At 38.8% G+C, this 24,361-nt stretch overlaps 6 protein-coding genes and 3 non-coding genes across 13 annotated transcripts in view; 5 read left to right on the forward strand and 4 right to left on the reverse strand.

Annotated features, from left to right (window-relative positions):
• LOC132784085 (uridine phosphorylase 1) overlaps positions 1–8,501 on the forward strand; it is a 61,977-nt gene extending 53,476 nt beyond the window's left edge. For 4 of the 5 annotated variants that reach the window (XM_060789485.1, XM_060789483.1, XM_060789484.1 and 1 more), the window contains 3 exons: positions 6,775–6,898; positions 7,197–7,544; positions 7,615–8,501. In XM_060789485.1, the coding sequence (XP_060645468.1) occupies positions 6,775–6,898; positions 7,197–7,544; positions 7,615–8,130 (988 nt within the window). In that variant the 3' untranslated portion in view covers positions 8,131–8,501. Of the gene's footprint in view, positions 1–5,391; positions 5,682–6,774; positions 6,899–7,196; positions 7,545–7,614 lie in introns of those variants that run through there. The other variant, XM_060789482.1, reaches the window with a different exon arrangement.
• Positions 8,502–9,232: 731 nt separating this feature from the next.
• On the forward strand, positions 9,233–10,741 carry LOC132784935 (uridine phosphorylase 1). The gene is made up of 4 exons (XM_060790853.1): positions 9,233–9,388; positions 9,440–9,642; positions 9,697–10,380; positions 10,436–10,741. Exons 1-4 carry the CDS (start codon positions 9,340–9,342, stop codon positions 10,670–10,672), a joined length of 1,173 nt encoding a protein of 390 aa, XP_060646836.1. The 5' UTR covers positions 9,233–9,339; the 3' UTR covers positions 10,673–10,741.
• Positions 10,742–11,981: 1,240 nt separating this feature from the next.
• LOC132785076 (uridine phosphorylase 1) lies at positions 11,982–14,218 on the forward strand. Its single transcript, XM_060791059.1, has 7 exons — positions 11,982–12,137; positions 12,310–12,338; positions 12,918–13,038; positions 13,094–13,435; positions 13,497–13,638; positions 13,702–13,895; positions 13,958–14,218. Exons 2-7 carry the CDS (start codon positions 12,328–12,330, stop codon positions 14,045–14,047), a joined length of 900 nt encoding a protein of 299 aa, XP_060647042.1. The 5' UTR covers positions 11,982–12,137; positions 12,310–12,327; the 3' UTR covers positions 14,048–14,218.
• A 228-nt stretch (positions 14,219–14,446) lies between these two features.
• Positions 14,447–16,263, reverse strand: LOC132787007 (sperm-associated antigen 1). The gene is made up of 5 exons (XM_060793837.1): positions 15,879–16,263; positions 15,390–15,826; positions 15,206–15,333; positions 15,019–15,146; positions 14,447–14,956 (listed from the first exon to the last, which is right to left on the reverse strand). Exons 1-5 carry the CDS (start codon positions 16,143–16,145, stop codon positions 14,510–14,512), a joined length of 1,407 nt encoding a protein of 468 aa, XP_060649820.1. The 5' UTR covers positions 16,146–16,263; the 3' UTR covers positions 14,447–14,509.
• Positions 16,264–16,596: 333 nt separating this feature from the next.
• On the forward strand, positions 16,597–16,668 carry Trnaq-uug (transfer RNA glutamine (anticodon UUG)). The gene has a single exon. It is a non-coding gene; the product is annotated as a tRNA-Gln (tRNA).
• Positions 16,669–16,865: 197 nt separating this feature from the next.
• Positions 16,866–16,937, forward strand: Trnaq-uug (transfer RNA glutamine (anticodon UUG)). The gene has a single exon. It is a non-coding gene; the product is annotated as a tRNA-Gln (tRNA).
• A 126-nt stretch (positions 16,938–17,063) lies between these two features.
• Trnak-cuu (transfer RNA lysine (anticodon CUU)) lies at positions 17,064–17,136 on the reverse strand. The gene has a single exon. It is a non-coding gene; the product is annotated as a tRNA-Lys (tRNA).
• A 178-nt stretch (positions 17,137–17,314) lies between these two features.
• LOC132783895 (uncharacterized) lies at positions 17,315–21,019 on the reverse strand. The gene is made up of 2 exons (XM_060789203.1): positions 20,852–21,019; positions 17,315–20,789 (listed from the first exon to the last, which is right to left on the reverse strand). Exons 1-2 carry the CDS (start codon positions 20,927–20,929, stop codon positions 17,595–17,597), a joined length of 3,273 nt encoding a protein of 1,090 aa, XP_060645186.1. The 5' UTR covers positions 20,930–21,019; the 3' UTR covers positions 17,315–17,594.
• Positions 21,020–21,675: 656 nt separating this feature from the next.
• LOC132783898 (serine/threonine-protein kinase svkA) lies at positions 21,676–24,311 on the reverse strand. The gene has a single exon (XM_060789206.1). The coding sequence runs from the start codon at positions 23,867–23,869 to the stop codon at positions 21,866–21,868; it is 2,004 nt and encodes a 667-aa protein (XP_060645189.1). The 5' UTR covers positions 23,870–24,311; the 3' UTR covers positions 21,676–21,865.
• Positions 24,312–24,361: the final 50 nt, after the last annotated feature.

Here is a 24,361-nt window from a genome sequence, read left to right on the forward strand (position 1 = left end):
TTGTATTAACTAGAAAAGCTTCAAAATGATAAAAGTAAATTTCACAATAATAACATATTAGCTTTATTTATTCAATTCAGTTACAGAAAACCAAATTAGTTCAAATATTTATATCATCAATACAATATTTGCAAAGTAATATACGTATGTTAATATACAGAAAAGCTCAGAAAACCAATGTTTCATTTAGGAATTGATTGCAAATTGTTTAGGAATTGGCAATGGAAGGTAAGGCAAAATATCAAAAGTAATGATTTTGAGGGCCACGAAGCCACCGTAGCCATAACTGCCTTTATAATAAAGACCAATTCCAGCTAATGGAACTGGTTGATTAGATGCAGCATTCTGTAGATCAATAAATGGAATTGTCGTTTGTGCGGCATCCTTGTACATTCCCGTGTTGATAAACTCTAGATATTGGTTGTCCCCAGATAACACCTTCGATTTGTCCAGAGATCGTGTTGGCACATCCGGATTGTCAATATTCAGTTTTTCTCTATTCGGAATATCGTCTTTCGCTTGCCAAACGCTGTTGACTTGCGGATCGACTATTTCACCCTTAAGAAAATCAAATTTACTGAAACGCACTTTCAGATTTAGATGACCATCTAGGACTTGAAAACGCACTCCAGTTACCACAAATGTTGCGTCATCTGGTTTCGTTACCTCATCCAGATCTACAGCTCGGCTTTGATAGCTCAATGTGTGATAGTCGTCACCCTCCTTAATAGTAGAATCGTAGATTTCGTAGTCATCGACAGGTTTCCACTCCAGAGTTGACTCATTGATGGCACCTCGAGGCAAGAGTTGTCCCTGCTGTATCTGCAAATGGAATACACGATTCTTCTTCACAAAGCGCACTCCAGTCACCACTTTGTTCGCCTGCACATCCGATAAAGTTTCCCGCAAATTAAAGAATCGATCTGACTCTAGACTCGGTCCATCGCATAAACAGAAGCAATAACAGCACTGCAAGGAAAGCCATCTATTCCAGCTCTCCACGCGATTGACATCTCGCCAACATTCCTCGCGATCTCCAAACCGCTTTCCGTCATTATTTTGAATATACTCGTAGCGACGATTGCTGCTCTTAGGTGATTGACACACAGAAAAGTCCGAGTCGACAAACTGACAGCTGTGAATGCGACCCGAACATTGAGGCTGTTGAGAACAAAACTTTCGATCGAAGCAACCCGTTAAAGTTGTGTTCCGATAGGCGTAGCATGATTGGCTGCAAGATCCCTCATTAGTTAAATTTACTATGTTTGCCACATATCCTTGAAGAAGTCGTGTAACCTCGTCGTAAGTGCCATTGAATACATGCTCCTCAGGATCAGAACGCCATAAAACACGATCAGCTTGCTGAGTCAGATTCCTCAGTAAATTTAAACCCTGCTCCGTAGTTGCCTTATAATTCATTCTTTTACCGCCAACGATTAGATTACTTTCTCCATAAGCCCGTAGCATCAATTGTGTGTACTCCGACAAGATATATGCTTTCAGTTCGGTTAGTGCCATGTCCATATACATCGAGTAGATATGTTGTTGTGGAGAGTGCTTTTGAGGATATTCTCTATCAATTGCCAACTGTTGCAGGTTTACAAAATGGGACAAAAAGTCCTTGTTTAAATACTTATTAATATCGCCATACAGTATCAAATAATTTGCAACCTTCAGATCTCTAAACCACAATTTAGCTCCTTCACCCATTAACTGAAATTTAGCATTTTCTAATCCGTACATCGACTTCATTCTCAGAAACACATCAGAAATATTTGAAAATTTTTCAAGTATATGATCCATTTCGTAAGATTCTTCACTACTCAGGCCAGTAAAACCGTAAAGTTTTGGCTTGGACAATGTTACGTAACTATTCTCGATCTGTTCTATTTTGATGCTAATGTTATTGAAATGTTCTATCAATTTGATCTGATTTTCGCGCATTTTAGTTGTATTACTTGTAAAATCGCTTGCAGCATTATATAATATGTCAGCATCTGAGCACACAATCGAAGCGATCACTTTAGCTTCATGTATAAAACCGAGGAGACTATCATCAACATTAGTTGACTGACTGAAACTTATTATTATACACAGCAGCGAAAGCGAAAGAGATAACTGGAGCAGCTGCATCGCACGTTATTATTTATTTTCTTGTTTTAGATCCGATCCCGCCGACAATAAATATAAAAGTGATGGGAAATGCCAATCAAGTCAGCATTTAAAAAAAACCATACCCAAAAAAATTCAGCGCGATTTTATTTTTGTAAATGATTGTCGGTGCTTAAAATTCTGACCAATGAGCGTGTCCGACCTTATGAAACACATAATTTCTTTATCAGTTTCCGAAGTGGCATGTTTGAGGCTGTCGACGCTAAATAAAAGAAATTTAAAATCCAAACAATAATATACAAAACAAGTAAGAAAGCTACAGTCGAGTGTGCTCGACTGTAAGATACCCGCTACCCATTTTTAATAAAGGCAATATATTGCGGTATCATTTTAAAAATATACCGAATATACTGCAAAAATACTAAAAATATACCAAATGGTATATTTGGTATATCGATATAGTAAACCATTCAAAATATACCATAGACGGCACAATGTACCAGATCAAGAATATATATACTTTATAGGGTCGAAGATGCCTCCTTCTACCTGTTACATACATTTCCTGCCGGCACAAAGTTATAATACCCTTCTACCCTATGGGTAGCGGGTATAAATATAATGTTTGACCACAAACTTTATTCTTAAATTAATTGAATATTGCGCAGAAGTTAAAATATAATAAGGAGTAAACGAGCATCAAATAATTTTAAAAATTCGTACTGCTTACTCTTTTTCTAGTACTCTATTTAAAAGTTGGTTGGATTCACACAGTTAAAGATTTTTAAGTTCAATGACCGAGCATACCGAACATTATCAATTTTATATGCGACACCTTGAAAATACTATATGTACGTCCACTACTCGTATCAGTGAGTGGACTGAGAACGGAAATAATTTTGAAAATTGAATTTTTTTACATATTTATTTTTGTAATATCTACGTTTCATTAATCTCATTATATTTTGCAGAGCTACTTTTTAGTGAAAACAATTTTAATCGATGTAATGTAAAGTGTCGTATCTCTAAAGTGTTTCAATAGCCAACTTTCGAATATAAAATCGATGTCGTGCAGATAATAAAGCACGAAATTATACAATTACATTATGTGCGCCATTCATTTTCTTTTACAAAATAATAATAACTGCTTTGGAGGTTGCTTAAGTCAAGAAAACGAACTGTTTTATAGATGGTATAAAACTGCATGCCCATATATTTTTATAAGCTGCCTTGACTGCCTGTTAGTTGCTCAGTAGAGTCAACTTATGAATCAGACAGCCAGTTACGAGCAATTTACCAAGTTAATACAAGATACTATCTTGAGCCTATTGCACTACGGTAAATACCAATTGCCCAAGTACACATACATATACATATTCATTTTATATACATACATATACATACTAAAGAGTAAGCTTTAGCGGCGACCTCTAAATGTGGTCGAGAGTCATAGCACGTAGCTGGGTTACTCAGTTATACACGCAATAGCAGTGGATCTCCCGACCAACGTCATGTACTCCCCATATCTAATTATGTACGTCTCTCTCTTAGTCACAATCTCTCGCTCTCTCCGTCGATGTGCCGCTTCTCGTTTTATTCAGCAGACGTCGTAGTCGAGCCCCCTTTTTGTTGCTGCTTCACTGTTTCCACAGCCGTCCATTGACTAAGCTTTGCTGGCAAGTTTCATTTTTATTTCGTTTCGTTTTGTGTCTCTGCTTTGCTTTTTGGTTTTTTATTTTTGTGAATGCTTTGCTTTTGCGGCCTCCTTTTGCCGTGCTTCGCTTCTTATGGTAGTGTGAGTTGGAGTTGTTATACTTATAAGTATGTATGTGGATGTACACACTTAAAGTAAAGTGTGTGTAATACATGTACATAAAAGAGGTTATACCCTGTACTATACAATGAATACGGTCTTATTGAGTGCAGTCTCTTTATAGACAGTTTATTTCAGCGAGCTTCGTTTACAGGGTATTTAATAGCGAGCACTCACAAGCTTTTCGTTTTCTTACATTAAGTTGAGCTCAATAGCTGTACATACTTTTGTATACATACATACATACATACATATATACATATGTATGTGCCCAAGTACGTATGTATGTCTTTGCCAAAATAAACAAAAGGCGTAGACGCAGACTGTTAAATGAATCGAATTCTCTCTCAGTCGTGTCAATAAAAGTTAAATGGAATTGAATGGGTCTGATACAGGGTCTTAAAAGCTGTCAAATTTGACAATTAATTTGTTATCAAAAATCTAAGCAAATATAAAGAAGGAAAATAAATAAATATTATTCATCGCTTTTGGTCAAACTCTTTTGCAAATATCAAAGTTGAATATGTTAATTGAATTAATAATCAACGACCGGTTTTAATAAGCTTCAAAATGTTTATTTAATTATTCAATTTGCGTACGTATTTCGAGCGAAAAAAAAAAACTAGTGGACCGGCATCTTGGGGGCAGACACAGTTTAGTGTGGATAGTATTGACATTGGCCCACCCTGTATAAATGCGATTACATGTTGCACTCTCAACTACAATTGAATTGGGAAATTACAATTGCATTATACAAGCATATTACGACGCTTAAAAGTTATGTATGCTGCAATCCAGTATGAACTGCACTCTATAAATTGCACTCAAGATGCAAAATGCAATCTATCTAATCAGCCATCATTTAACCTAGTAACATATAACACGTTTTTAGTGCACAGCAGCATTACACATGCACATAAACAACGCACACTCGCATACACGTGCGAGTGTATGCTGTTATGTTTGTCAATGGAATTGCGTTCTTACCTGACATTTGAACTTCCGTTAATTACTTATCTCAACAGCGCAAATCTAATAACAGAGCAGCCATTAACAGTGCGGCGAACAGTGCTGTAAAAAATGCTTTTCACGATGATCACATAAAAATAATAAATGTACAATTTTAGCTAAGCTAATCTACCGCACAATGAAATACAAAAATAAATCACTCAATTTTTTGTGTAATTTAATTTTGCTAAAATTACTTTACTCAAATGTAGTTTACATGTACCAACAAAGATACAATGTACCTATTCTAGTAGAAATGTACCAAATGTACCAACATCCGCTGTTAGCATAACAGAGTTTCGCTTACATTCAGCCTTGCATACATCAAATGATTAGCAAGCAGACAACCGGTAGCTGCCTGTGAGCGTGTGTGCGCTTATTTTGTGTATGTTTGCGCCTCTGTTTGTATTGGTGAGCGCTATATAAGAGCAGCCTGCGACACAAGAAATTTTTTAGTTTCTCGCTATTCATTGACGTGTACAATTCGTTCGTTCGTTCGTTTCTGTTATTTTTTTTTTGTGCGGTTATTTGTGCGTGTTTTTGTTGGCCACAATTAGTTCGTTGCCAGCTGTCCGAAATAGTCATACGATTAGTTAGGTCCTCTTTTTCACAAGGATAATCAATACATACAGGCTGACATCATGCCGCCTACAATAACGGACAAAATCGCTCACGACTTTAAGGCACATTGCAGGACACAGCCGCAGGACGATGATGAAATCGATGCATACGTGCATCGCATAACGCGGTAAGAAACCGGTCTTTCTACTCAAACACAGCTGCGCTGTCCTGTCATCAATGGGGTTGTTTGCGTTGAATTTTTGGCGGGTTTCCAATGGTGAATGAATCATTGATGCATCAGAATCACTAAATGCATTTGAATTCACGTGAATCTGGTCACAAGCAAAGAATTTGCAATAATCTCTTACCAATAATACGCTGAGTTGGCAGCTGACGCAAACGTCTGCACACAGTTTGCTGCTGCCAAAATGCCAAAGCAAAACAAAAACGAAGAGAGAGAGAAAATGCGAATGTGAGATGGAGAGGGAGAGCGTGAAACAATGCGAGCAAAAACCACTTGAGCTAATAATAATGACACGCATACTTATGTACATACATATACATTCATATGTACGTAAATACTTTTCGTATTGTGGTGGGTGTGTCAGAGACCATAACCACAAACCGAATCAGACCTAGACCTAGACCCAAACCCGGAGACCGCTACCGAATAATGATTTAATAAAAAATAAATCAAAATGCGTTGATAAACCTGACACCTCACTTGATTTACCATCATATACATATGTACATTTGTTGTATACGGAGTAGATCAGATGTTTGCATTAATCTAATCATATATATTTTTTTTTTGTTAACTTGAGTTATCAAGGTCAACATTGAAAACATATTTACATATAATACACTTTTCCATTGCTTGCTTTATTTTTGAAATATTGCGTTGACGCACTTGCTGACAGTTTCAACCTATAGGGGGTCTTTATTGGGGGGACCTCTCTCAGTCTCTATAGTAAACCCAATTCATTGGCTCATTGCCTTCCCATATCAATATCAATTTTCAAAGGTTTCCGTTTGCCAACTGTTGTCTTTGCTCCGAAATTCTCGGAAATAATAATCTTATCTTCACAGCAGTAGTTTTTTGCTTACGTTTTACATTTGAGTCAAAGATTGTGAGGGAACAACATTATGTGCCCCTTTTTACGACAACTACGTATTATATTATATATGATGATTGATTTGGTTATTGGCGACAGACAGTGTTGTGCAATGCAATTATAATTAATTGATTTCGGTATTTCCCCTTAAATTGTTTCTTACAGATACTCCGATGGAACTGTCAAGTTGCGCAACTCAAACATTGAGCTGATGGATCAGGATATTCTATATCATTTGGCCTTGGGCAGTGAGAGTCATGACTTGCAAGAGATGTTTGGTGAAGTCAAGGTGAGTGGCTAACAAACTATATATAGACTTGGCCATTGTTTTTGCTTGTGATAATAAATTATCATTATAATTGGCCTGGAAGTTGTGGCAATCTAGACGTTAATTAACGGTTCAAGCCCAACCAGATTGATTAAAAATGTGTGTGCTCGAGAACCAGTTTACCAAGTATTTGTGTGATCCTATTTAAATTTCAAATGCTAAATATTTGGTTTATTTAATGGGCCTTGATAATGAAAATCAAGTTGTTTGCATTTTGAATAATCGGAATTTCACTCGGTTTTTGTTTTGTTTGTTTCAGTTTGTTTGCATGGGCGGCACACCAAAGCGTATGGAGAATTTTGCACACTTCATCATGGATGAGATTGGCTACAAGCTACCCGCTGGCACACAACTCCAGGATATTAGCGCGTATTCGTACCGCTATTCGATGTACAAGGTGGGCCCAGTGCTGTGTGTCAGCCATGGCATGGGAACGCCCTCGGTGAGCATTCTGATGCACGAGATGATCAAGCTGATGTACCATGCCAAGTGCATGGATCCCATCTTCATTCGCATTGGCACCTGTGGTGGCATTGGCGTCGAGGGCGGCACGGTCATCATCACCGAGGATGCTCTCGATGGACAATTGAGGAACTCGCACGAGTTTGTGAGTTAACTATTTATATATTTACCATTGTCGAATCTCTCTCTCTAATTGGGTTTTTTCTTGTCTGCAGACAATTCTCGGCGAGACCGTGCATCGTCCAGCTAAGTTGGACAAGAAGTTGGCACGTGAACTCAAATCGCTGGCCAGTTCAGATGATCCCTATGACACCATCATTGGCAAGACCCTCTGCACAAACGATTTCTACGAGGGTCAGGGACGTCTCGATGGCGCCTTCTGTGAGTTCAGCGAATCGGACAAAATGACATATCTGGAGAAGCTGCGCGATCATGGCGTTGTTAACATCGAAATGGAGAGCACCATCTTTGCGGCGCTGACTCATCATGCGGGCATCAAGGCCGCTGTCGTCTGTGTGGCCCTGCTGAATCGCCTCAATGGCGATCAGGTCAACGCCCCCAAGGAGGTCATGCATGAGTGGCAGCAACGACCACAGATACTTGTCTCCAGATACATACGCAAGGTGCTCGCCCAGCATGGCCAGCTGAAGTCGTTGTTTGGGCATCAGGGATCTATTAAGTCGCCCAGACGCTTCAAGCTGGTACAGCAGGAATCTCAGGCCCATGAGTAAAAGCTATTAGCCAAATTTAGTGCACAAATGAAAGGATCAGGGGCATATATATATATAACTACATTGTATTTGATTTAATTTTCAAGTTACCTTGGACACAGTCGATGTCGAAACCAAACTCTTATGTATACAAAATGTTTGAACATTCCTTAGTTTAGATTCGCATTAAGTTCTTTAGATTCCACATTATGCATATGTATTTACTCGTATCTCTGTATGTATATCCAGCCTCTCATTAGCTTATTTAAACAAAAAACCCAAAATCATATGATACACAAAATGAATGAACGAATGACATTCATTTACAAATGCTGAACGAAAACCAATTACAAATAAACTCAATGTGACGTTGTGTTTCAAAATGCATTCAATTTGAAATTGTTGTTGATTGCACTTCAATAATAAAGTAAAATACGAAAGAAAAAATAAAACAATAAAACGTTGTTAATTGTTATGTTGCATATTCTAAAATAAAATGAGATAAACCAAAAAAAAAAAAAAAATATTAATAATAATAATTAATGTATGTATGTATCTCTCTGATCGTATAATAAGATTTCATAAATTATTCTATTACACGTATTGTATTGTAATTCCTAAACATTTGTTAATGTTGCTAATCATAACACTATACCAAACAGAAGTTACTCTTATTCAATTCTACAAAATACAAATTTAAATAAATGAAAAAACACGCTGAAAACATTATAAAAATGGTTTAAAATGAGTTCATTAATGTTTATTATACATAGCAAATGTATTCTTTGAAATTTTCACTAATTCAAGAATGTAAAAAAATCAGTTGACAAAAGACTATTTAAAATTAAAAAGAAGAAAGGTCTGCTCCAGGATTTGAACTCACGTACCTCTCATTCGCAGCCAGACCCTCTACCTCGACGCCACGGACATTTATTCCCGCTCAGATGTTAAAGAGTAATTAAGGTGAAGAGCGTAAGACACGAACTCAATTATTCAGGCTTGGCTTACCGTTGATGAGGTCATTGTCCTAATGCGAAATAGATGGTACAATAATTTTAACACTATTCATTTTTACACTCAGCTAAAATTAATTAGTATTCACATCATCAAAATTTGGAGTTCATGTGGTTAAATCAAATCAAACTGACATTTCGAGAACTTTTTAAAATTTCAAACAAATTATTTGTTTAGATCTTTTTCGAAAAAAATTCTATAAAATATACAGCAACAATGTCGTCATGCACATCTTCGTTGGCCAAAGATGTCGGGGAACTAAAGGGTGAGTAAGGAAATAGTTCCACCAATCTCTATTATAACTCTAAGCGTGCAGCAATGATGAAGGCTCAAAATAAACGAATCGACACGCTTATCAAGCATATCAAGGAAGGTTGCGAGGCAAAGGAGGAAGCACCACCGGAGAGTACAATGTCTAACATGAATCCCTATATCGAGTGCCTCAATCCAGATATTTTATACCATCTAGCCTTAAGCACGGATACAACAGACTTTCCCAAAATGTTTGGCGATGTGCGCGTGAGTTAGTCCAATGCAATATTTCTAGACTTCTTCACTGATGACAGTTCACAGTTTGTTTGCATGGGAGGAACCGCAGCACGCATGCTTAAGTTTGCCAATTTCATCATGAAGGAGATTGGTCTGAAGATGAACTCTGGCGTCAAACTAAAAGATCTGGCAGAAGATGCCAATCGTTATGCTTTATATAAGGTTGGTCCAGTGCTGTGTGCTAGTCATGGCATTGGTGGACCATCGATTAGCATTTTGTTGCATGAACTCATCAAAATAATGCATCATGCCAAGTGCCAAAATCCTGTCTTCTTTCGCATGGGAACTTCGGGTGGCATTAACATTGAGCCCGGCAGTGTTGTCATCACATCCGAGGCACTTGATGGTCAGTTGAGACCCGTTCACGAGGTTGTCGTACACACAGTTCCCGAGCTGCGTCCCGCTAAATTGGATCGGGAATTGGCTCAAGAACTGAAGTCATTATCGGATCCCTGTCATGATGGCTACGATACGATCATTGGTAAAACTCTGTGTGCCAATGATTTCTACGAAGGTCAATCTCGATTAGACGGTGCCTTTTGTTCCTACACTCCCGAGAAGAAGAAGGCATTCCTCGAGCAAGTCGCGGGGCAGGGAGTTCTCAATATGGAGATGGAAAGCACAGCATTCGCTGCGATAACAAATCAAGCTGGTATTCGATCCGCCGTCGTTTGTGTAACCATCCTCGATCGCCTAGAGAGTGATCAGGTGTGTTATCTCTAAGTCCTCCACTTGCTTTCCAATACTTAACTTTGCCCCTCAGATAACCACGCCACTTGAAATACTTAAGGAGTGGGACTCGCGACCACAGACTTTGATTGCTCGGTACATGCAAAAAGTGCTCTTTGACATCGGTGACGAGGATTGCAGTGGATCCGAGTCCTGCGATTGCGCTGGAGGAGATCAAGCTCAACCTGCACAAGAAGTTCAACCTGCACAGCAAGCTCAGCCCCTTGAGCAAAATCAGTCTATTGAACAAACTGAGCCTGGCGATGAATAATTAATTGTATTTGAAATTGACATTGTACAAGAAATGGAACGTGTAAAGTAAAATCGCGTTATAAACATATTTGCTTCTCAGTGATATTTTAATTTACATCCAAAATACGAAATGAAATTAGAAATTTAATAAAGTATAATAGTACTTTATAATTGCTTACATTTAGTATGGGCTTACTTTGTGGGATACGATCCAATATTTGTAAGTTCTGATAATCTTAAAATCTGAGAATCTTCAATTATGTTCTTCAGAGATCAGTAAACTCGGCCTCTTATTGTTAAGAATTTAACAGCATATATTATTTATTATTGTATAAACAAACATTCATTGTGTTACATTTAAAAATTTTAAATCAACAAAAGTTTTTGTAGCAAAGACAAAGAAAGTATGCATATAAATTTCCTCAGAATTTTAAAACACATTTTTACATTACTTTTGTGAGCAATAGGGATTGTCTAGAAAATATTAGAATGGAAACTTATTAATCGAATACCACCGAATTATTTGAGTCTCTTTCGGCAAGCACTGAAATGAAATAAAAATGTTGACAAACTAAACTATGAGTTACGAGTACGAAAAGAATTTATTCAAATTAGATTGAATGACTTCCGAATGCACCTATCGTAGGCAGTAACCAGTTTAAGCTGCGCAACATGCGACACCAAAGAATTTCGTATACCCGACAGTCATAGAATAAAAGGGTATTATGGCTTGGTGATAATGGAAAATGCAAATAAAGCGTAACACACAATTGTATATTTTGAATTCGAGTTGTAACTCGTAGCGCACGTGACTAAATTCTAAAACATCAGCGATCTTTAGGCATATATAAAAAGTGGGGACAAGAAAGGTTAGTTTTATATTCTACAGTCTCAAAAATCTACATATATCATATAGAATCTGTTCCAGAAAGAAATATACATTCATTAGCTTGATAATGCTTTCTACTATCTATTGCATACATTTCCTTCATTTTTTGCGGGTACAAAAATATAAAAATAAATAACCAAAATAATTCAGTAATGTATTATTTAAACATCTATTTAATTTAGCATTCGATGATTCGTTTCACTTAATGTTAATGTTCTAGGTGATATTAATAATAGTTTTCAGATGTTCTAAATATGTTAACCACACAAGATAGTGTATTCTTTGAGAATGTCCAGCGGGTATCCCGCAGTCGAGCACACTCTTTGTTTTTAACATATGTTGTAGTTTACTAACATACGCCACATTACATGAGAGCCAACAAGAAGCAATCGTGAAACTCAATAAATAGTAGAAAGCACATGGGATCGACCGACTGACCAGGTTGCTCAGTTCTTTGCGAGCGTTCGTCGTGATCACTTCTTACACGGCGGCTATTTAAAGTCAACTAAAACTACGCAAGCGTGATAAGAACGAGAATACATATACTTTTGTTTTTTGTTCATTGTATATTAAAAAATATTATAGATATTACCGGGTGTGTATATAAAGATTTTGGATGAGCAAATAAGTTGACAAAATTCTTTTGAACTCGTTGAAAACGTGACAATCTGTTGATAGCGAAATTATCAATTAACGATTTTGTATTTCTAATTGGCTGCGAATGCACTCTTAATTAAGTGAGATAATTTCTTTTTTTTTTCAAATAGAAAAGCAAAAGTTGCAATATGTCGAAAGGGTAAGTAAAATGTGTGCTCCTATAATATATACTACACGTTTTTCTTATCGGTTAAGTGGCATTGAAATGCAATTACGTGATCTGCATTCTTGAGAATTAAGTGCAATCATAAATGATAGTTACAGTGTTATGTGTATAATATATATATGTTTTATATATATGTTTTTTTTTTTATGTTTTTTATACTCTTTTCTTAGTCTTATTCACCGTAAGTATCTTATCGATTATCAGAACTGTTAAATGAATTGTGGATATTAGCTATAAATTTAATCAATAATGTAGAACGCTTGTGTAGAGGCAAAAATATATAATTGAATTTTGAATCATATTTTCAATATAGAAGCCAAAAGATAAATTTTTAATTGAACGTTCTTATAGAAAATGCTAGCGTTTATATATTAACCAACAGATGAATAGTGCTAAATTTACTAGACCAATTAATATTGTATACCAGTTTACTTAACAAATTATTAATGCTTAAATTATACTTGATAGTTTATGAGATCCACTTATTATTAAAATGAGTATATTTCTTAAAATTTATATTAAGTACTAAAGTATGTAAATTTCAATTCACAGCGTTGAACTGAAAAATCCCAACTTGAAGAACATGTCTTCGGATTATTTATACCATCTGACCATCAATGTAGCCAATACTGTTGATACCAGCGATATTCAGCAACAATTTGGCGATGTGAAGGTAAATTAGAATTGCATTTATAAATAAATCAAAGTACTAATTACTTCCTTCTTAGGTGGTTTGCATGGGCGGTACCTCATCGCGTATGCGTGATCTGGCTTTATATCTGCGAAATGTGCTCGGCAATTCGGACACCAGCGAACCAATTGATCTGGCCGAGGCAGGTCATCGCTATGCACTCTTTAAAGAAGGTCCAATACTGCTTGCCAGCCATGGTGTTGGCTCCTCCACTGCCTCCGTGGTGCTTCACGAGCTGTTGAAGCTGCTGAAGTATGCCAAGTGCCAGGATCCCGTCATCATACGCATCGGCACTTGCGGTGGCGTTGGCGTTGCTCCAGGCACCGTAGTGGTCACTAAGAATGCCTTCAACGGTTACTTGCGCAATGAACACGAGATCGTAAGTAAAGTTGAATATTCACTAATTTCTTTTAATTAATTTTTTCTTGATTAATTTGCAGCCTATTCTCGGCAAGCGTGTTGTGCGACCAGCTTATTTCCCCGAGCAAGTTATCCAAGACATTCTCAACCATGGCAACCGCATCGAAGATGGCTTTGATACCATTATAGCCAACACCATGTCCACAGACTGTTTCTATGAAGGTAAATTATAGTTTGAGAAAAGTATATTATTATTTATGCTCATCCATTTCATATGATCTGCAGGTCAAGGCCGCATCGATGGCGCTGTTTGTGAATACGATGATGCGGCCAAGTTAGAGTTCCTCAAGGAGTGTCATAAGCTGGGCATACGCAACATTGAAATGGAGGCCACAATGTTATCCTCGCTGACGCTACAAGCTGGTGTCAAGGCAGCTGATATTTGTGTGACAATCGTCAATCGTTTGAACGGTGATCAGGTAAATTGTTGGCTCAAATTTCACAACGAATTGAAATTAAATTCATTCAATTTTCGTTATAGGTGGAAATCACACCCGAAACCAAAAAAGCCTTCGAGCAGCGACCTTTTCTAATTGTAGGCAGATATATTCAGGGATTGCTTGGCAAGTAAAAGAATAATGAGGAGACTAACGGATCCTTTTTTAAAGAGATTACCAATCATATGGCATTTATAATCATTAGAACATTTTATTTGAATAATAGGAAAAGAAAATTTACAAAACAGATTGGATCACAAAAAAATTTGGATATAAAAAATAACAATTTAAAGAACAAATTTAAGAGTTTTAAGGCAAAAATATTGATGCAAGATCCTTTTACTCATTATTAATATATACAATTTTAATTTTTTGACTATTTTTGCTTTATAAAATTTTCTAAAAAGCGCTTTTCTACTATATAAAAAAAATATAATATTTGTAGCATATGTTAATTTGTCAAGAAAAAGCTCGATACTTTTTATATAAATGAAAAACATGCAATTTGACATACATGTATTTAATTAACATATATAGTCATTATAAAGTACATAATAAATTGCAATTCTTCATCAGTCGTTACATTTTTTTCCTCTCTACAGTTCTTGTATGAGCAACTTTTTGTTGCCCATATTGTTGTTATTATTACCGTGAGGCAAACGCAGCTCAGGCTGTGCCGAGGGCATCTGTGGATGGATCAGGAGTGGATTCTGTGAATGCTGTGGATTCTTTTGTTCGGTTGTCTTGCTGCCCTTCAGTTGTCCACCCAGCGCTTCAGCGGCGCTCAGCATTTTACTCTTAACCACACGATTTGGTTTTACCAACTCGGCCAAATCGTATTCCTTGGCTGGTTTTGCGGGCTTTGCAATCGGTTTAACTTGTGCCTTGGGTTTTGGTTTCTCCACTGGCAACTCCTCGATGATCATGCGTGTGGCATGAGCTGGCGCCAATTCTCCTAGCTGAGCACGCAGCTGCTCTAGAGCCTTGAGAGCGTTGGCATTATTGGGATCAACATTCAGCACACGTTGATAGATGTCGTGGGACTGCAAAGTTGGGATATTGATAAATCAAACTATACAAATATGAAATATATATTTCCAATCACCTCGCGACGTCTGCCGTGAGCAAAATTGGAATCGGCCAGACGAAGTAGAGCTTTCACATTGTCTGGTTCCAACTTCAAGCAGCCTTCACAATCATCTATAGCAGCCAGATAATTTTGTAGCTTTATATCTATCAAAAGAGGAGGAAAATGAAGAGTTGCTTATAAAGGACACTTGAAGGAAACTCACAGCATAAGGCGCGATTGTTATAGGAACGAGCTGCATGCTCTGGATCATAAACTATAGAGCGAGTATATTCCTTAATGGCATTGTCGTACTCCTTTACATTGAAGTACTCGTTTCCACGCAGTCGATGCCTGTATTTTATGATATTTATGACTAAGGGATTTATTGGCGATCATGTGTTACTCACTTCTCGCCGTATTGTTCACGCTCCAGATGACTCAGCTTCTTAAGTTGACACTGCAGTCGTTGCTCCTCAACCGACTGTTCACAGATGTTGGCAAGTTCCTCTTTAATCAGGGGTGCCATCTTGTTAACCTTAATTTGCGCCTGCTCTTTAGTGCGTTCCTCTTCCAAATCCATGCGTAGAATTTCCTCATCCGGATCATATTTATCCCATTTCCCATAATCCGTTGATTTGATACGCTGTTCGTTCGTTTTCGTCGTTGACTTATCGTTTCCCTTTTGGGATGAATCTGTTTTGGGCTTGGATTCATTATTCGGCTTGTCCACATCTATCTTGCAAGGCGTTCGCACAGGCGGCATGCCTGAGGCATCGTCGTCATTCGTTTCCTCTTTCAGCTCGTTCAGTGCGCTGTCCTTTGTCTTTATGTCGTCATTCCAATCCTATAAGAATTTCTAATTATTAATTATTCTAAGAATCAACTCCTATACTTACATATATGGGTTTTAGCTCATTTTTATCCAATACACTGCTGCTGCGAATAGCTTCCTCGAAGCGAAACAATTTGCTATCGGGTTTTAATTCCTTTAGTTTTTCTTCAGCACACCGCATCAAGTCGGGAAAATAACCTTCTTCGCCGGAACGCAAAATCTTTACGATTTTTTCCATTTCTCGCGCACTTTTGCATTCCTTTATGTAAGCAAAGTCTAAATGGTTTAATGGTATATTGTATTTTTGCAAAAGGGGTTTTTCTTTTTCCATTTTGAAATATTAATTTGCTTTGAAAAATAATAACAAATTTATTCAATGTTGGCACTCTCAGGTTTTTTGATGTGAATTGCTATGATGTTATTGAACAAACAAATTACTTTGTTCCTTAACGACGAAAAATACACTCAAATCGTATGAAGTATTTATTTCTCTGATTTCATAAAGTACAATTTAATTTAAAAGCAATGTGTGACTTCGCATTGTTAAATTTACATTTAAAAAAAGATGCCGAAAATATATACAAAATACAAAATTCCCTAAAATTGGTATAGTAATCGGTATATTTTCGAAAGGCAATGTGCGCATATCTATGTTTCTCCTCCTCACACTTGGAAACAGCCCTTCTGCAAATATAATACAAATTTAAACCAAAATCGATTATTCAACACTGACAGCAAGCCAACAATAATAAAAGGCTGTTTTAGCAATCCATCCACATCGAGGTTCTATGGTGTAATGGTTAGCACTCTGGACTTTGAATCCAGCGATCCGAGTTCAAATCTCGGTAGAACCTGTATGAAAATACATTTTTTTTTTTAAATTTTTTACTTCATTTTCAAATACGTGAAATAATCACACACAAGTAATGCTTCCTTATTAAATTCCAATCTTACCGATAACAAAGAAATGTTCGACGATTTTTGTTGGTTTTTATTGTTGTGGACATGTTTACTGTCAAATGTATTTAACTAAGACCTGGCCTGTCAGCACGGTTCTATGGTGTAATGGTTAGCACTCTGGACTTTGAATCCAGCGATCCGAGTTCAAATCTCGGTAGAACCTTGAGAAACACTCGTTCTTTTTTGTATTATTTAAGAAATATAAATTAAATTTAAAAACAGACCCACGACGTACATATTCTTTACTTTATTTTCTAAACAAAAATTAAAAATGCAAAAAGTTTACTTTCGCCCAACGTGGGGCTCGAACCCACGACCCTGAGATTAAGAGTCTCATGCTCTACCGACTGAGCTAGCCGGGCACTTGCAAGTGGAACGGCACAATGCCTATAAGTAAAGCAATATGAAACTAACCAAAGGCAAAACATGCAAATGTTATTCGAATAGAAAGAAAAATAATTTCGAGCAAAAGCAAACAAAACGGATATTTTTTGTTCGGTAAGATACTTTTTAATTTTCATAAACAAGTTTATTAGGTGGTAACGAATTTTTTTTATTATAATTATGAGATATACAAGCAACAAAGTTGGATTTAATTATCCGAATAGAAAGCAAAATAATTTCGAGCAAAAGCAAACAAAACGGATATTTTTTGTTCTGTAAGATACTTTTTAATTTACATGTAGATAAGTTTTTTAGTTGGTAACGGACTTTTTTATTATAATTATGAGATATACAAAGAAAAAATGTGGATTTAATTATCTTAAAACTATTTGAAACAATCGTGGTCTTCTAAATAATAATTTAATTGTCAAACGAGTCAATCGTCCCCGTTGCCTTTATCTATCTCGGTGTAAATGACGCCCAAGCCTGCCAATATTTCCAAATCATCGTCGCAACTGCTAGAACCAGATGAATCTAAATCTACATCTAAGGACTTGGAATCGGTGTTCAAGGCATTCAACAATTTGTCCGGTGGACAATAATAAACATAGCAGCGACTATCAAAGCTGCAGCTGCCCGTGTAGTATTTGAAAAACTTGCGGGCTTTTTGTTTACCAATAATAGGGCTCAAAGTATGCTCTGAAAGCGTAAAGTTCGCAGTACTTTTGTTTGAAATAATACTTTCACTGCGACTGTTTTCAACCATATTCTGTGGCTCATACAGGAGCACACCTTTCTTCGATATCTTCAACTGCGGTCGCTTGGCAGCAGCAGCAACTGCTTCATCACATCCTGTCGTCGTCGATGTAACCATGGTGCAGTCCGTATCAGCTGGTATATCATTTCGAGAGCTGTCTGGGCTACAGAGATCAATACAGACATTCGAGTTGACTCTATTCTTTTGTGGTTTAAGAGTACGTCCGCACGCTGTGTCATTGCTCAGCGCCGTTGAGTTGCATGCCACACTTTGATTGTTAAACATCGATTGCTCCGGTAACTGCGGCGATTCGGTTTCGGCAGCTGCTTGTGACTTCGATTTTTTTTGCTCCTCCACATAAGTTTGCTCGGACAGCACCAAGGCTCGCTTGAATTCTTCGTCCAGTTCATCTTCATCTATTTCCTCCTGATTCTTTTTCGATTTAGCCACTTTCTTGGCTGTTTTAGTTGCTGGCTTCTTTTGCCTTGGTGCTTTGGCGGCTCTAGTGGCCCTAGCCTTAGTGATTGGTTTCTCAGGCGTTGGTGGCGTCGACTTTGGTGGACTGGCCACAGAATTTTGAACATCATTTGTCGGCAATTGTTGCTCCTTCTTAGAACTCTTCTGAGCCTTGGATTTCGTTGATGCCTTTGATGTGCTTGGCACGGATTCTACAGCATTGGAGAACGATACAGTTGCCTTTGGCTTGGATTTTGTATTGCTGGTTACTAGTATGGGTTGCTTATATAATTCTTCTTCAATATCGTTCATATTTGTTTGATTGGGTGCCTTGGAGTTGTTGCCACATGTTGCTGTAGGTGTCTTAAAAAGCAATTCCTCCGCAAGTTCCTTGTCCTTTGAGTTTGCTTTTATTGGCGCCTTGGAGCTGTTGCCAACTGTTGCTTTGGGTGTCTCAAGAAGCACATCTTCTTCAACTGCCCTGTTTTTTGATTTAATTGGTGCCCTCGATTTGTAGCCCAATTTTTCTTTAGGTGGTTCAAAAACAAATTCCTCTGCAAGTTCTTCGTCCTTTGACTTTGCTTTAATTGGCGCCTTGGAGCTGTTGCCAACATTTGCTGTAGGTGTCTCAAGAAGCATATCTTCCTCAACTGCCTTGCTCTTTGATTTAATGGGCGCCTTGGATTGTTTAGCCAATTTTTCTTTAGGTTGCTCAAAAAGGAATTCATCTGCAAGTTCTTTGTCCTTTGACTTTGCTTTAATTGCCGCCTTGGTGTTGTACCCAATTGTTGCTGCAGGTGTCTCAAGAAGCATATCTTCTTCAACTGCCCTGTTTTTTGATTTAATTGGTGCCCTCGATTTGTTGCCCAATTTTTCTTTAGGTGGTTCAAAAAGGAATTCATCTGCAAGTTCTTTGTCCTTTGACCTTGTTTTAATTGGCGCCTTGGAGCTGTTGGCAACTGTTGTTCTGGGTGTCTCAAAAATCATATCTTCTTCAACTGCTTTGCTCTTTGATTTAATGGGCGCCATGAAATTGTTGAAAAATGTTGCTTTGGGTGGCTCAATGAGACGTTCTTCTTCAATTGATTTCATTTTTGCTCTAATGTTCGTCTTGACGTTATTGCCAAGGTTTACTTTGGGTGGCTCAAACCACAGTTCCTCGTCAATAGTTTTGATTTTTGTTTTAGCAGGCGCCTTGGGGCGTGTTGTACTCATTTTAAGAGGTGTCTTCCCACGTGAAGAACTCTGCTTTGGTGTCTCAAAAGGGTAGGCATCAGGACTGCTCTTGTTCTCCACCACCCATTCCTCCGTTGAGCTGTTGGCAATGTGCACCACTTTCGAGCAGAGTCGCCCACTATTGCAGCATCCACATTTGTTCTCTACCAAGCGCGGACGACGATCATGGTCAAAGGCGTGCTGACGCTGCAGCTGATGTCGCATGCTGCGCTTGCAATACACATTGTTGGAGAACGATCGCGACTCCAGTGCGTAACGCTGCTCATGCCGATGATGATGATCACGAAGATATGGATCGCGCATACTGCGACTATGATAGTTATTGCGATAAGACGAATAGTATGAATGAGCAGCAGTTGTCGAATTGCAGGACTCGCATTCGCAGAGACTATTCTCCAGTTCTTCCTCGCTGGACAACGATGCTGGCAATAAGCGTGAGTAGTCGCGATGCTTGCGCATTTTGTGCACCATGCTGCACGAATAGTGTCGTGGACTCGTGTGGAAGATTAGCTCACGTTCGCGCTGTCGCCGATGTCGCTCTTTGCTTTGCTGGATCATCGATCGCATGTGCTTACGTTGCTCCTGCTCTTCGCTCAGCTGCCAGGCGGCATATCGGGCACGCCGTTCACTGTGCATCGGGGGCAGAGTGCGATACATTTTAACGGCTGTGCGTGGACTTTTTTGGCATTTCTTGCTGGCCGAGCTTTTACAACTGTTACGCATATAGAGGACTGTCTGCTCGGTCTCCTCCTCCTCCTCCTCGCTTTCGACCAGCTCATGGTGTTTGTAGTACTCTGATAATGCTGATGCCTTAGGAGAAGGTCCAATATAGCAACTATTATTGCGTCGCATCCACCCACCCACATGCTCTTCGATCTGATGGGCATCGAATGTGTTGAGTATGCGGTCCAAGCCCGCCTCCTTCCACTTGCGCCTATGTTCCTCCACTATGGGCATTGTTTGGTCGAGAATTTCCTTATTGGTGCCGGTGGTTAGCATCTGTGTTAACTGCGATTTCGTCATGTGATGTGTTGTATTTATGTCGTCCTCGACATCATCTTCTTCGGCCTCTTCAAACTCCATCATGGATTCTTCGTCCTGCTCCTCGGTACCCAGATCATCGAATATACTTTCAAATTGCGACACATGAATTTCATCTCCATTTTTAATTTCCTCGCAACTCTACAACAACAAAAACAAAATATATTAGAAGCTGTGAAAAAGGAGATTTAGATTTAATAAACCTTTAAAAAATTCGACCAAGTTTTGGATCGTTCGAAGGTGAGCGTCTCCAGCGATTCCGCATCAAGCCCATAGGACATTTTTTATTTTATTTATTAAATTGACCAAAATCAAATTGCACAAACTTTTCGTGCGGATCCAGCTAGCTTCGTTTTTGAAAGACCTATCGATATCACTTATCGTTTGTTAATTGGCAGTCCTTATCGTTCCGCCACCACTTAAATTGAGTATACTTTTATTTTTTGTGTTTTACGTTTTATTAATATTAGAACGTCTATTTTTGATGGTTGATATTATTTAAGTTTATCAAAGTAAATTTACTGAAATATTTGTATCTTTTTCAGATAGCTTTAGTTAAGATGTTATCAATCATATTTTTTCAACAGAAAACTTATCGTTTCTCCTCCACATGAATTGCACGCAATTTTAATAGCAAGTTTTTATTTTGTGGGTTACGTAAATAAAAAAAAACAATTTAAAACTTTTGAAGAATGCTTTCCTTTTAATTGTTCAATTTCATCCACTAAAGTTGATTATTATTTGCAAACCTAATTTTTTTAGAATTGGTAACACTTATCGTTTTCCCTTTACATTGTCTATCGGCAACTCACAAGCAGATTGGGCGCAAAATTTAAAAACGATTACTTTTGCAATTTTCATTTATTTGTAAGTTGCATATGTTTTACATTATATTAATAATATTAATATTGCAGATAAACAAACGAATACATATTATATGCCTAAATAACTGTTTTGAATAAACATTTGCCGTAATTTGGCTCAGTTGCAATACGTACATACATACATGTATTTTATATATATAAACTTTCGTTTTTGTTTTTTGTTGTCATAAGTCTAACGCTGCTTTGCTTGTTGCTCCGTTGGCCACTATGTCGGAATATGTTGGTTGCTGTTTGCTGTCGGGTCTTCGTTTTAACATTGTATAGTAAGTATATAGAATATATATATATTTTTTTGTTTTGGAATTTGGTTGCCATAATCATCATCTCAGAGCTCTATTTGCGATTGCGTATGGCGCGTTCCATAATGTTATTGATGCGCGTTTCGGAATAACCAGGAACAAGCATGTGGATCAGTTCCTTCATAAACAAATCGCTCACGCCGGGACTGGAGCGTTCAGCGAGCTCGAAGACGGACTTTAGATCCCCAATATCACTGCCAACACCGACGCCATGCATACCCTGCAAATTCTTGGAGCTGCTGTTATATTTGCGTTGAATGTCGCTCAGCACCGGGAACAGGACATTGTTTAGGCAAGCGCTGTTCGTGTGATGCACCAAACGCTGTTGGCTTTGCAGCTGTTTGGAAGTCGTCGAGGAGGAGGAGGAATCGTTGTGGTGTTCAGCTGCATGATTGTTGCTCACATTGTTGGCGCTGGTTGCATGGAATGATTCACGATTGCTGCTGCGACGTTGCTGCTGCTGTTGCAACTGTTGTTGCTGCTGTTGCAATTGTTGTTGCTGTTGCAACTGCTGCTGTTGATGATGATGATCCAGGCTCAAAGGCAGGCCCAAAGAGGCGCGACGCTCCTCCACTTGATCGAGAGTCGCCACGGAACGTGATTGACGCAACTCTGGCTTGGAGCTGGCACGTTTCTGCATCAGAAGCTCGTTGGCCGATGTCGAACTGCTCACTTGCAACATCTTGGAAGCTGCCGCATTGCTTGTGCCTCCAGTTCCAACACCTGAGCCGCCTCCTCCGCCGCTTAGCGGTGCATTCAGCATTGTGGTTGTGGCATGTTTGCTGCTCAAGTTGTTGTTGTTGCTGTTGTTATTGTTGTTATTATTGTTGCTGCTTCCGCTGCTGCTGGAGTTGAGCGTTGTTGCATCGCTGCTCGACGCTGCCGTCGCCGCTGTGACGGCACCTCCAATACTGTTGCTGCTGCTGCCAGATGCGGCGTGCGTCTGAGCTGCATTATTGCCGCTGCTCGAGGGCGAATGTGTGGTCGCCATTAGCTTCTGCATGGTCAGCTCATGCTCCTGCAGTTGGAAACTGTTGACACCCGCTCGTGGAGCACTATTGATGTGCAGTCCTTTGACCGTCATAATCCAGGGTTCATCGTGACTGCTGCCACCGTTGCCACTTTGCTTGGCATCCGAGTCAGAGTCGGAATTCTCCGATTCAGTTTCGCTCTCGTCGCCCTTTGACAGCTTCCATTTCTTGAAACGATCAATTAGATCGATAAGATAAGCATTCTTCTTGGCCTTCTTAATGAACGGATACTTGAGCAGCTCCTTGGCTGTGGGACGATTCTCGGGGTCCTTGTTGAGGCACGCCTCCACAAAGTCCTTGAACGACTTGGTGTAATTACCAGTTAACTGTGGGGGATTGTTCTTGGGTATCAAGAACAACACACGCATCGGGTGAAGCTCCGAATTGGGCGGTTCTCCCTTAGCCAATTCAATGGCTGTGATGCCCAGTGACCAGATGTCCGCCTTTGAATCGTATTGCGACTGCTTAATCACCTCTGGTGCCATCCAGAAGGGTGTGCCCACAAAAGTGTTGCGCTTGGACGTTGTATTTGTTAGCTGACCAGCAACACCAAAATCCGCCAGTTTTACATCACCCAACTCGCTTAAAAGGACATTAGCTGCCTTGATGTCACGATGCAGCTTGCGCTCAGAGTGCAAATAGTCGAGACCTTTGAGAACCTCACGCAAAATGATGCCAATGTGCATTTCCTCGAAGCTGCCCGCTTTCATCAGATCCAACGCGGAACCGCCGCCCAAATATTCCATAATGATCCATAGTTTGGTGCCTTTCAAGAATGAGCCAAAGTATTTGGTCACATACGGGGAATCACACTGTGATAACACCATAATCTCCTGCTGTATGTCATCGATCTCATCCTCGGCCTCCTCGAGATCGATAATTTTTATAGCCACCACCTGCTGCGTGCGATTATCGATACCCTTGAAGACCTCGCCGAAGGAGCCTTTGCCAATGCGTTCCTGCTTCGTAAAGATCAGCTCTGGATCTACTTTTTCTGTCCACGACATGTTTGCTGTTTTGTTATGTTTTTTTCGAATTTTCTTTCTATCAAATTTTTAGTGTGTGTTAAAAAGAAAAGGCAACAAAAGCAACAAAAAAAAGCAAAACGGGCTCACGCTCTCGTTCTCTCTCTCGCTTGCGCTCTTGATTGTTGTTGCTGGCTGCACGCACTTGAAGTTGGTTGCGTTGCACTCTACTCAAGAGAACTGGAATTCGATTACTTTTTTTCTTCTACACCTCACTTTTTTTTGTTGTTATTTATTTCAATCCTTTTGCGTTCACATTTATAAGCTGCAGTATGTGCTGTGGCTGTGCTGAATGCTGTGCGCTTTGGAAGAAACTCGTGGCGCACAAAGGCACAATAAAATATTTTCGCAGTTTTCGATTTCGTTGGCTTTTCTTTTGCTTGCTGCTTCTTCTCTCCACTGATTATTGTTGTTGCTGTTGCTCTTGCTCATTGCTGGCTGTGTCAGTGGTGTTTACGATGAATCATCGATAAC

Source organism: Drosophila nasuta, chromosome 2R (genome assembly GCF_023558535.2).
Source record: "Drosophila nasuta strain 15112-1781.00 chromosome 2R, ASM2355853v1, whole genome shotgun sequence".
Taxonomy (NCBI): domain Eukaryota; kingdom Metazoa; phylum Arthropoda; class Insecta; order Diptera; family Drosophilidae; genus Drosophila; species Drosophila nasuta.